The sequence below is a fragment of the Aegilops tauschii genome, chromosome 4 (genome assembly GCF_002575655.3).
Source record: "Aegilops tauschii subsp. strangulata cultivar AL8/78 chromosome 4, Aet v6.0, whole genome shotgun sequence".
NCBI classification, from domain to species: Eukaryota; Viridiplantae; Streptophyta; class Magnoliopsida; order Poales; family Poaceae; genus Aegilops; species Aegilops tauschii.
Window position 1 is genome coordinate 322418 of NC_053038.3, and position 13150 is coordinate 335567.

The 13150-nt window shown below is 50.4% G+C and overlaps 1 protein-coding gene across 1 annotated transcript; it reads left to right on the forward strand.

Annotated features, from left to right (window-relative positions):
- Nucleotides 1–1801: 1801 nt before the first annotated feature.
- Nucleotides 1802–12782, forward strand: LOC141021434 (uncharacterized). Its single transcript, XM_073497292.1, has 3 exons — nt 1802–2387; nt 7049–7195; nt 12508–12782. The coding sequence occupies exons 1-3, from the start codon at nt 1802–1804 to the stop codon at nt 12780–12782; spliced, it is 1008 nt and encodes a 335-aa protein (XP_073353393.1).
- The last annotated feature ends 368 nt before the right edge of the window (nt 12783–13150 follow it).

Here is a 13150-nt window from a genome sequence, read left to right on the forward strand (position 1 = left end):
CAGGTGAAGTAGAGAGGGGAGAGTAGGAAGTTAGTCTGGAAATGGCCAACCTTGCCGCAATGAAATCATTCTGAGTTTGGGATCGCTCCAATGTATGTTTTCGCTTTCCCCGAGGCATTCCTAGCCCCTTTGTGCATCAGCTTGAACTGTTTCTTGGATCCAACATAGTCCTTAACGTTCCCATGGTTTGCATTTTGTAGCCCTTGCTACCTCCATCCTCATCACCAGAGCTCCCTTGATGGCAATGATCACCTACGTGACTTCTACTTTGTTGGTGGGGGGAAGACCTAGAGTTGCCTTGATCACACGAGGGCCCACCTATCCCCCTCAGACGATGGCGACGCCTCTCACCACCGGTACAATTGTGCATCTCTCTCTCTATCTCTCTCTCTCTCTCTCTCTCTCTGTGTGTGTGTGTGTGTGTGTGTGTGTGTGTGTGTGTGTGTGTGTGTGTGTGTGTGAAGTTCCCCTTCCAATTTACTTCACGATGGCGCTCTTCCACCAAGTTGATCTCCTCATATCGGCGCTTCCCGAATATCTAGTCCCTGCGCCCTCCCATGGTTGTACCTTGGTTGAAGAAGGGGGAGAGCGATGGTGCCTCTAGAATATGGTGGAGAGATCAAGCAGAAAACCTTAGTCGCCTCACCTCATATCTAGATGCGAGAAACCCTAAATGAGGCGCTAGGGTTCCCTTGGGAATCTAGGACCCTGTTTCCATGTGTTCGGCTGGACCGGATACCTTATTTACACCCATGTGAAAAGGCTTGGCCCACTTGAGGCCTCGTCCGACGTAACCCTAAACTAGCTAGATCACTTGAGCTAAATCCATCCGCCGGATCCTTGCTAGATTTGCAAACTTACTCGTTCGTACCGAGTGCCAAATATATGTGGTTTGGAGAGGATCCAACCTAGATATCCCCACACTGGTTGAGCTGGGCCGAGTCCATTAATCCCAATCATTTTCAACCCATATGTCACAACATGAGAGGATGATCCCTCTAGCACCGCACGACACGGAAGCAATGGAAACCGTAGTTCCCAAGCAGTTGCCTCCAACCCTGAGCCCCACCGCCGTCGAAGAATCCATTTGGTTGCCTCCCATCAGCGCTGCCGAAAGAGGGAAACACGGGCTTGGTCCATCTATCCCAAATCCGGGCCGATAGCCCCCTCCCAAGGCCGCTGGTGGCGAGAAGCGCGAGCCCTGCCCTCCGAAAGCAAAGGCAATGTCGGAGCCTACCGACGCCCAAAACCAGCGTCCCCAGCCAGCCTCCGACGAGGGAAGAGGGGGCCGCTGCCTTGGTCGAGAGGGTCCCCTTCTAGTCACCTGTGGAATCGCGAGGGCAGAGTGTATGGAAAACACACACCCTCTGTCTCCAAGTTTGAGAGGGAGTGGAGTTGACTGATGCATCCATGCGTTGATGCATGGGTGCATGACCAAGATATCGCCATATCCATCTCATTCCATCAATTCTGAAACCTGAAAGAATACTCATGTGAGCAATAATACGTGCGCACATCGATCCCAACGGCACAAACTCGGCGTAAAAATAGCTGCTAATTAGCCGGGGATGGGTACGTATATTGATTGCATTGCCTTAGCCGGAGCGGAGATTTAGATGAGATTAGAGATAGATAAAGTGACGGCCTAATTATAGGGAGGGACGCCTTCCTTCCTTCCTTCCTTCCTTCTTCTTCACACCCGGCCACGACGTACGCGCGCCTCATTCCATTCTCTCCTCTAATTCTAATCTAATTTCAGAAACACCAAGAAATAATGCCAAGAAGCACGGACCGCCGCGCAATGCCCGGCTGCTTCCCCGCCGTCGTCAGCGGCCGGAGGCCCCCCAGGTCACCGCCGTCGGGCCTCCTTAACCTTACCTACGACGACGGCTCCACCTCCACCTCCGTCTCCGTCTCGCCGCCCTCCTCCGCCTCCACCTCCTCCCCGGCCTTCCTCGACGAGGTCGACCCCGACGACGCCGACGCGCAGGCCGACCTCTCCTCCGCCATCGCGTCCCGCCGCCTCTCCCTCGCGCCCCCCGGCCGCTCCAACTCCATCGTCGACTCCTCCTCCCCCGAGCACGCCGCCGCTCCCAGCTGCCACGGCGGCACCACGTGCAGCGAGATCCCGTCGCAGGAGGCGGTGCGGAGCGTGACGCTGTCCACGGACGCTCCCCGCGCCGAGTTCCTCAAGTCCATGCTGGAGATGGCGGAGGCGCTGGGGCTGGACCCGCGCCGCGGCGCCGACCGCGCGCGCATGCACGACCTCCTCCTGTGGTACATCGCCATCAACGACAGCGAGACGCTCAGGGACATACTCGGCGCATTCACCGAGCTCCTCTGCATCCTCAACGGCAACACCACCGGCGACGGCGACGGCGACAGCAGACAGAGCGACGCATAGGTAGAAAGAAGAATCAAACGGACGGACAGACAGATAGATGCATGGCACGCGCGCGAGAGGCGTACGTACGTTAGGCATGCATGCATGAAACAGGAGAGGAGATGATCATATCTAGAAGCAGCAAGGATTAGAAAGTTCGTTATTACGTGTAACAGCATACCGTTTTTTCAGTTAGTGTAAAGAAAGAAAAACTTGTAGTAATATATACCTCAATGTTCTTTTTCTTAACACAGTACTAACGCAGACGCTCACATACAGGCACATACATTCAACCCTATGAACGCACAAACACACACTCTTTCATTATGAGTGTTGGAATATATTGCCCGCCGCTCTCCATCAGTCAGACTTTTGGATGAGTTGACTGAACCATGAATTCAATATTGTATCCGAGTCAGGAGGTCTTGAGTTCAAGATTCTGCCCCAACGCGGTATAAAAATAAGATTCCGCGGCCTGTATAAATCCCATGCCTAAGGACTTCGGTTCGAACTTTTGAATGAGTTGTCTAGAGCATGAATTCAATAATGAGCACCTTCAAGATACTGAGCCAACACATTATCTTACAGTGGTCTTCGTAGCTGTGCCCGGTGGCGGTGGTGATGATACGAGTTGCTTTGCCAGGCGAGGTCGTCATCTGGCCGTCCTCTCCCCGCAACATATTGTTCTAGCTCATACCGGCGAGGGGGGGGGGGGGGGGGGGCGTTCTTTTGCTTATCGACGGGCGGGGTGTCCTACAATCTAGGCGGAGACGGATGTCCGGACAAGGGTGTTAACCTATTGGAAGTTGACGGCGCGTGGTCTTCTTTCGGTGGTAGGCTGCTCCATTATCGTGGTCGCATCGATGGCGACCTGGAGCTGCCAAGGTCCTCGATGTCCTAGCATGTTCTAGGTGTAGTCCGGGCCTATTAATTGTTCGGTAGCTTGTATCCTTTTGTTGCCTATCTCTTCTTCTTGTTTTTTGTTGTATCGGTGGTAGTATGGCTCGGCTGTTGCTTTCTACTCTAAAGGGGGTGGGGGGGGGGGGGGGGTGTGGACCCTTTCTCGCCATACACCTTCTAGTTGAGATCACACACACATGGTCAAGCAATTGCTAAGGAATCACCTCCCACCAGAGACGGAGGAGTTCAAGAGGCATGGCCCAGGTAATGGGTTGTGCCCCCTATGTGGGGTTCCAGAATCAATGGTAAAATCAATGTGTCTTATTGCTAAAAAAATGTCAGCGCGTGCTGCGTTAATTAATTAAGTAACTAATAATGTTTTCTATTTCCTCTGTAAATAAATATAAGAGCGTTTAGATCACTACTCTAGTGTTCTAAACGCTCTTATATTTCTTTACGGAGGGAGTACTAAGTGAGAGACAAATTAACTTGCTTCTCTTCCTTGTAGTTGTGTAGTAGTATTAATTTGACCAAGAACGCAAAACAGACACCTAGCTAGCTAGCTAGATTGTTGACTTTATATATATGTGTGTGTGGATTTGACCTGGCAGTTCTGTTTTGGATTTTGAATCCGTCCGTCCGTCCGTCGGTGTAATGATTCATTTGACGTACGTAGGATTGACACATGACCCCGTTGCCTGAGCTGCCGCCGTTGGAGTTGGAGTGTGCAACTCCTCCTATCCTACTATTAGAAAGAGAGAAAAATGGATAGATGGAATAAGACCTCCCTTGACTATGTAGTTACTCGGTTTGACCACAGCAGATGTACGACTTGGACTGGTAATAGAAAGATTCTCAATCGGTGTGCAAAGCCATACTGCATTCGTGCAAGTGGGGGAGCTTCATATACCCCGTCCAACTTCAACTTCAACTTCAACTCGCACTGCATCCATCAACACTACACTAAAATATTATATGTGCATCTATGCCAACAAAAATATGTGGAAGGAATAGTCAGTCTCAATTCATCATGATTGCATGGTTCATGTCCCAAAATTAGTTACTCACTCATATCCATATTAATTGTCCTGATTTATTACAAAACTAATATTATGTGAACAAACATGAAACAAAACAAATCTAGGTCAATACAAACACACAGGGAGAGATATATAGACATAGTAGTACTGTAAGTAGTAGTATCGCTTCTTCCAATCTCAAATATATTGGGAGTTAGAAATAGGTTAGTCGCAAAAAAAAAGAGATGGTTGATGCCGATATATATGTTCGGTGGGGTACCTTGTTGATCATTGTTTTGAAGTTTTCTTTTACTCCATCATGGCACCCAAGTTCTGCGACTTGATGCCACCAGGCTCGTGCGCGCCATTATTTTATTTTATGTATGTATAGTCCTGAAAGCGATAGGCGTGTCAACAAGTATGGATTGGTCAATCGGGAAAGGTTGGTTAACTAGAGTGAGTGACAGAGAGAGGTTGGTCAAGCGGGAAAATGGACGATCAAATCAAAGAAAACAATTTTATTTTTGCGAGAGAGACCTGCCATGCATTTTCCCACTACGGCGCGCACCTTTATCCTTTGCTTTCATTTTTGTTTGAGATTGGGAGTTAGAAATAGGGTAGGTTTACGACTTGCCCTCTACTTCACCCCTCTCTCTCCTTCATATTGTATACTCGTACGATGAGCAGATTATAATACAACAATAAAACAATAGAAATATTTAGAATCCTACAATTTTTACAGCAATTGGCCTTGAGAGCAGAGCTATACTATTAGCCCAATCCAAAACTTAGAGGGGGAAAGTCAAGTAAACGTAGCAGTACATCTCTGATGAACCTAAGAAATAGAGCATTGCTAGCTTGCTAGCCGAAATTTGCACAAATAATATGTACTTCCTCTGGTTGGCTAAATAAATACTTCCTCTGTCACAAAATGCAAAACATTTTTTGACAGTAACCGTCTGTCTTAAGATGTAGTTTTTTTATGACATATGTAGTAGTAGAGTAGTAATTCGGACTTTGCACGTCAGAATTCAAAAGATTGAGAGCGACCCAGTGCTTTCCTTTCACTGCTGCGAGTTGGAAAAATCTGACACGATGCACAGTCATGTATACTAGAGTATGTACTCTCTCTTTTCCAAAATGTAAAACGGGTTTTTTGACAGCGAGTTGTGAAGCGAGAAAATTGTTCAAAGATGAGCAAGAAAAGCACGCCATATATACTTCTGCACCTGTTATCCTTGTTTTCTTGTGCGTATATATAACCCTACCTTTGTCATTCCTGTGGGTTCGATACCAAGGGCCTTCTTGAGACGATATTGTTTCATTCCGTATCAACTCACGGGTGTTTAACTAGTTGGTTATAGTGATAGTCATGACCGGATATCACCGTCTTCAGACAAAGCCACCATTCAAGTGGGTGCAGAGCAGAGCAGAGCTGTCCAATTCCAAATTTAGAGGGGAAAAGTCCCTCCCATGGACCGAAGAAACATAGGTAGTATGTAGACTGAACTCTGTGTCCATGCAGTGGCGGTGGTGGACTTTGGGAGCAAGCGAGCGATCAGGAACCATACGTAGCATGCAGTTAGCTAAATAATGTGGACTTTGAAAGTAAGTCTGAATCTGAGAGAGTACTTAATTAGATTTTTTTTTAGAAAAAGGAGGATGACCCCCGGCCTCTGCATCTGGGAGATGCATGCGGCCACTTTATTGATTATTCTCGAGGACCTTACAAAGTATCACAACAATATGTCTGAATCTGCCATCTTGGCAACATTTGCCGCTAGCTCGGCCACTACCCAGACCACTCATCTAAGCCTAACATCAAAATGATGAAGGAGTGCTAGCTGGGCCACTATCCAGACCACTCACCTAAGCCTAACATCAAAAGCTGGAAGCCCCAGCCGAGCCACATACCGGGTCTGGGGTACAAACCGGTCCGACGCATTCGTGTGTCGTCGCCGCCATCTTCCACAGGTCCGTCTTCAGAGCAAATATTGAGGCTTCTACCTTGTCTGGCCACTCAGCCATCGACGTCACCACGACACCAGACAACTTCGTCCTCCTGCGCGAGTCCATCGCCACACATCGGACGCCGAATCTCCACTGCGCCACGCCGCCGAGATACGCCGCCATCAATGAGCAGGATGAAGCACCGCTCCGCCGAGTCCGGCAGGGCTGCTGAAGACCAAGCATCGTGGAAGGACTCCGAGGCTGAGCACATAGGCGGCAGAGCGCCAACGCACCGGCACCAGACGAACTCCGACCACGCCACCAACCGCCGCCAAGCAACCAAAGCATCACATCCACCCTAAGCTCACCACGAACGACACCCCCAAGAGGGTGACGACGCCCGGAGCGCCGCTGTCGCTCGATCCGGCAAGGATTTGGGCTTTCGCCCGGCATACGAGCTGGGTGGAAGGAAGAGGGGAAGGAGGCAACCTGGACGGCGCCTACAAGAAGGGTACGGCGCCCTCGGGCGTCGCCCCCGTCGTGGCCAGCACTGCTGGCCTCGGATTTCTCCGGAGCCACCTCCCACCTCCAGCCGCCAAACAGGTACAACTCCGGCGACAAAGGCCGCCCAAAGCAGGACCATCGGAGGCAGCCCTGGTTGAAGTAGATGAAGGCCTTCAGATCTGGATCGGGCGCCGCCGAGACGCCCGCACCATAGCCGCCACCTGCCGACGCCTCGCCGCCCCCGCGGCCGAGGAAGAACGGCCAGCACCAACGAGCACCGGTCACCGCAGACCCGGCGTCGATCCCCCAGCCGAGGCCACCGCCACGGATCCAAAGCCCCCCGAGGAAGAACGGGGCGGCCAGATCCTCGCCGCCACCTTCACCGGCAGCCGAGCGGCGAGCCGACGGCCACCTCTGGTGGCGACGAGGGAGAGGAGAGGTGGGGGAGAGGACCGGCGGCGGGCTAGGGTTACGCCGCCCGAGTCGCCCTTGCGGGAGCGACGCGGGGGCCTGTGCTCAACTTAATTAGATGGCCGATTGAAAGCGACAATGAGAGAGAGGGGGGTAGGCTGAATGCATGCTTGCAGAATTGCAGATGCAGTGCTTCCACTTCCACTGCTATATATAGCAGATGGATTAACCGCCAATTACTGAAGTTGTGGAGTCTCAGCCAGCCACGAGATTACTGTAAACTACTTGCTGCTACCACACATATATGCATCGAAACGTGATGTTTCTCAAGGGGCCGGCCTGTCAAGCTAAAGATAGTCAAGGAAATTAAGTGATCCAAGGCATATATAAATAAGGCATGTTCCGATTTGGATTGAACTGGATTGATTCCATTCCATCCGCTATATATGCTACGGTCGATCGAGATAGTACACACGAATGGAATTGGCCGACGGCCGACTCGACCGGCGACTGATGGAGATGCATCAGCGACTACTTGCGCTGCGCAGCATCCATCCATCAACCAACAGTAACTACTGCCTGCCCCCCTCCTCCTGCCTCCATCAAAATCTCTCCAGCCAGGTCTGGTTGGCCCAGGTTTCAAGGACCCCAACCAGGTCTGGGGCCCCCCAGTCGAGCCCCAGAGCCTCACGGATAAAGCACCAAATTAATCTCTCTGCCAGGCACGAGAAGAAGATGTGTGTCCCCAACTCCGGAACAAAACAAAGGAGGCACAAACCTTCCTCAAAGTCGTGTTGCTTGATCACCTTCGACCCAAAATGGGAGGCGATCTGCAGCGGCCATCCAGGCTCCACCAAGCCAAAATGGGTAGGTCCACCACACAAGCCCTTGTGGGCCCATGCAGCCAATGAGTCCAGGAGGGGGGACGAGACTTGCCTGCTCCTCGCGCGTGCGCCCATCCGTGCTCCCGCATACGTGGCTTGATTTGATTGCAACAAAATAAGGGGGGAGATGATTAGATTAGAAAGGGAAAAAGATAAAAGACAGCCGTAGGATGAGGTGGGAGCACGGATGGGAGCATGGGGAGGGAGCAGGCAAGCCGGATCCCTAGGAGGGGTGAGGCATGCACGAGGCAACACTGTCCTGCCCAACGCACATGACAGGGGAGGCGGTGGTGGAGGGGCACCTTGTCCAACCGTGACGACGACCCGCGCAACATCGCGCGAAAGAGATGTCCCTGAGGCGTGCCCTAGAGGCGACACGGCAAACGGCGGCCGACCTCCCGCACCCCAAGGTTGGTATGCAGGCGGCGGCACGTCCGCGGAGAGGCGGATTCGGAGTAGGGTTCCGGTTTATGGTTTATTGAGTTTAGGGTTTTTAGGGTTTCGGTTGTAAATTAGCAGGTAGAGTAATATAAATTTAACAAAGCGATCAAGTAGTGTATCTATCTAAGAATTTTACATTGTGTGAAAAATGGATCGTCCCCGTGCCGCCAAAACTAGGTCGTCTCCCATCCACTCCCCCCCCCCTCGCTGTTGTCCAGCGGGACAAGGCTGCTTGCCCCTTTTGTGGGGTTGGTTGGTGTTGCGGGACATCTCGGCTTTGCGTGGGTGTGGGCGTGGAATGCATCAATTGATTTAAACACGTTATCGAGGGAAAACTACAGAAGGAAAACCTTAAACTCAGGGACCGTGATTTGGAGACACACCACCCTCTGCATGCCTCATGATGCCAAAAAAAACACCATCAAAATGAGAACGAGGTAGGGAGGACTTATTCCATGGCGGTGCATCTTTAATTGGTGCAGAGGTCGGGAGAAATGAAACTCTGTCAAATTTTAATTGGTTGTGTGCATCCTGCCGCCCCGCCCTTCCCTTGACCTCCCCTCACCAGTAAATTACGTCAGTAGACCATCACACACACGCGCGCGCGGGGGGAGAGAGAGAGGGAGAATACGGTATAGCAACTCAGGAAAGAAAAAGGAAAATACTCTGTAGACCAAACGGGCGGGTCAACTCAGACTCAGAGATGTATGGACCTTCGGTCGGTGGTGCATCGGAATTCGTAAACTGTTCCGGGGTACTCGTGTATTTTACTCTTACTATGTGGTTGTATACTCCTTGTATATATAGATATAGATAGCGTGGGTTAAGCGCTGACGCGACTCCGTCAAAATCAAACTTCCAGCTACTGTATTACTATTTGCGTGCATCGTGCATGCCCCGCGCGCGCCAATATTATATTCTACTAGTATAGATAGGAGCATATGCATGTCAACAACAAATGTGGATTATTGCTCAATATCATCATTACGATCGAGTGATGCCACAAATCACTAAACAACTCCAGCTTCCAGGTTACAAATAACAGAGAGACAGGGAGAGATCGATGGGTCCTTCTGGGGCAGGCCTACTACATATATTGTACTATAGTAGTAGTATATCTTCTTTATTCATGGGAGGGGACCGACCTCGATATTGATCAAATCAAAAGCAAAACTGTTTTTGCTCCCACATCATCATATATAATGCCATCTTTCACTTTCTTATTTGTTTTATTTAAGAAAAAAGTCTACGCGAAGCGAAGGGCCAACCAAATACTCCCTCCGTCCGGAAATACTTGTCATCAAAATGAATAAAAGAGGATGTATCTAGATGTATTTTAGTTCTAGATACATTCCTGTTTGTCCATTTTGATGACAACTATTTTCGGACGGAGGGAGTAACTTTTTAATTGATGGAGGAAGTGCCGTAAGAAGCTTCCAAAAGGATGACCAAAGCAGGTTTTTTTCTCTCTCAAAAACCAAATTACTACTACTTCAACATATTAATGCCATTTTCAGAAGGCTAGGGTGGAGAACAGAGCAGGGAGCAAAAGCCCCATGTGAACATTTTTTTTTTACTAAACCACAAAGTGGAAAGAGTTTTACAACCTTGATGTTGTGTTTTCATGCCTCGGTCAGCAATGCCAAGTGACCGGGCCATGGAATCCTAGTTAAAACACAACAAAGAGGTTGTTTAGGGAAGCTTCAAACATTCGTAACTTGAATTCTATAGATTTAATCCGTAGGTGCAGCAAAGCTCTCGGCCATTGTCAACAAGGCGAAGTGACCGGGCATGAGAACACAACAAGGAGGTTGCGCCGGCGGTGGAAGAAAGACTCCGACAAGAGAATCTTCTTTGTGGATGGATGTGGAGCCATTTTCTGTTTCCTTTTTAGCTATTATTAGTAGTGATGGAAAAGGAGTGAATAGATAGATGGAGATGGATGGCTACTCAACATGAAGAACAGTCCACATTCAGACAAGTACAACCCTTGTGGGTGGTTAGCGAGAAAATAGCAAGGATACTCCTACTAGTGATAATTGCGTGGTGGTGGCCACATGCAAGCCACAGGTACGTGCACCTGCACCCTAGATTGCTACTAACATGCATGTTGAGAAGATTAGGAAGTGCATGCCATCCATCCATAATATACCCTGCACGATGATAATAATTGTATGGAAAGCCGTTGGCACATGTATATATTATTGTTCTATGTAAGACAATGATTTGGGGGAACCAGCCCAACCCTCTAGGGGTGGCTTATCTCATATATATAATGGGTGTGTTACAATAGGTACAATATATGTACACAAATACATAAGCTATACATAGTTTAACACCCTCCCTCAATCTTAGCCACTTTCTAAAGAACTGAGAAGGGTAAGATTGCGCCTACAAGCCTCGAACTGTGGTAAAGGCAAAGGCTTAGTGAAGATGTCAGCAAGTTGATCTTTGGAAGAGATGAACTTGATCTGAAGTTGCTTCTGTGACACACGTTCTCGTACAAAGTGATAGTCCACTTCAATGTGTTTCGTTCGGGCATGAAATACCGGATTTGCAGAAAGGTATGTAGCACCGATGTTATCACACCAAAGGATAGGAGGCTGCGGTTGAGACATACCCAACTCCTGAAGCAAAGGTTGCACCCAAATAATCTCTGCAGTAGCATTAGCCACAGCCTTATACTCAGCTTCAGTACTACTACGTGATACAGTAGCCTGTTTCCGAGCACTCCAGGCGATCAAGTTAGAGCCAAAGAACACAGCATAGCCCCCCGTGGATCGCCTGTCATCCGGGCTGCCAGCCCAGTCCGCATCAGAGTAGGCCGAAAGAACCCGAGAGGGAGTCGGCCGAATATGCATCCCAAAAGACACTGTGAATTGGACATAACGCAGGATGCGCTTAACAGCAGCCCAATGGGTGTTGCGGGGAGCCTGAAGATACTGACAAACCCTGTTGACAACATAAGAAATATCTGGCCTCGTGATCGTCAAGTACTGAAGCCCACCAACAATACTCCTGTACTCTATGGCATCAGCGGAAGACAGAAGCGCACCATCAACGGCAGTGAGCTTTTCGGTAGATGACATGGGTGTGGTAGTCGGTTTGCACTTAAGCATCCCAGCTCGCTGCAATAAATTCAAGGAGTACTTCTTTTGTGTCATAACAAGACCATCAGCACAAGAGGTAACCTCAACCCCAAGAAAGTAGTGAAGCTTCCCAAGATCTTTGACAGCAAAAGTAGCACCAAGAGAGCGAACAAGAGCATCAGCAGCATACCGAGAGGAACTGACAAGAATAATATCATCCACATAGACCAAAAGATACATAGTGACTTCTGGCTTCTGTAGAAGAAATAATGAGGAGTCAGCAGTGGACGACACAAACCCATGAGCACGAAGAGCTGAGGCAAGACGAGCATGCCAGGCACGAGGAGCTTGCTTCAGACCATAGAGCGCTTTGGTGAGACGGCAGATGTGATCAGGACGATCAGGATCAGAGAAACCAGGCGGTTGTCGCATATAAACCTCTTCCTCCAAGAAACCATGAAGAAAGGCATTCTGCACATCAAGTTGACGAAGAGACCAACCGCGAGTGACAGCAAGAGAAAGAAGAAGCCGAATGGTGGTAGGCTTGACAACGGGACTGAAGGTGTCCTCGTAATCAAGACCATAGCGCTGCCGAAATCCTCTGGCAACAAGGCGCGCTTTATAACGCTCAATAGATCCATCCGAGTGCTTCTTCACTTTGAACACCCACTTGCAGTCAATAACATTAACCCGTGGTGGGGGAGGAACAAGAGTCCATGTCTCGTTACGAAGAAGAGCATGATACTCCTTCTCCATAGCCTCTCGCTAATGAGGAACACGCATGGCAGCCTGATACGAGCGGGGCTCGGAAGACGGATCCGCAACAGCAGCAACCAGACATGCTGCCAACCAAGCAACAGTACCATCCGTACGTTCCTTTGGTCGAAAAATACCACTACGACTGCGTGTATGTGGACGTAACACAGGAGCCGTCGAGGTCGAGGAAGCAGCCGGCGAGGGGCTGGGCGACGATGATGAGGAGGAATCAACCGGCGACGAGGAGCCAAGCGATGGAACCAGGTCCTCCATCATGGCAGACGGCTCGGTGGATCCAGAGCCCGCCAGCGGGCTATCCAACAGAGCCGCGGGCGAGGCCGGTGGAGCGGACCGAGCCAAGGGCGATGCCGGCATAGCGGGCCGAGCCTCAGGCGATGCCGGCGTAGTGGGCCGAGCTGCAGGCGAGGCCGGCGTAGCGGGCTGATCCGCTGGAGACGCGGGCGAGGCCGACGTAGCGAGCCGAGCCGCGGGAGACGCAGGCGTACCAGGCCGATCAGAGGACGAGGCCGGTGCCTCAGGTGCATCCACCGAGCGTGCATGGGCACATGGATCGAGGCCATGCAACGTCGCGGTGTGATCGACGTGCACAGCAGAGGGCGGCGGCGATGATGATGGGGAGTCCTCCAAAAACTCCAAACGAGCCCCACGTCCGGTTCCTGCACCATGGTTAGGCAATAACACAGGAGAGTATGCAACATCATCAAATTGGTCAGAGGCAAGAGAGGATGAATGCATGGACGGAGGGGCATCTGTGGACACAGGTAGATTGGCAAACGGAAAGACACGCTCATC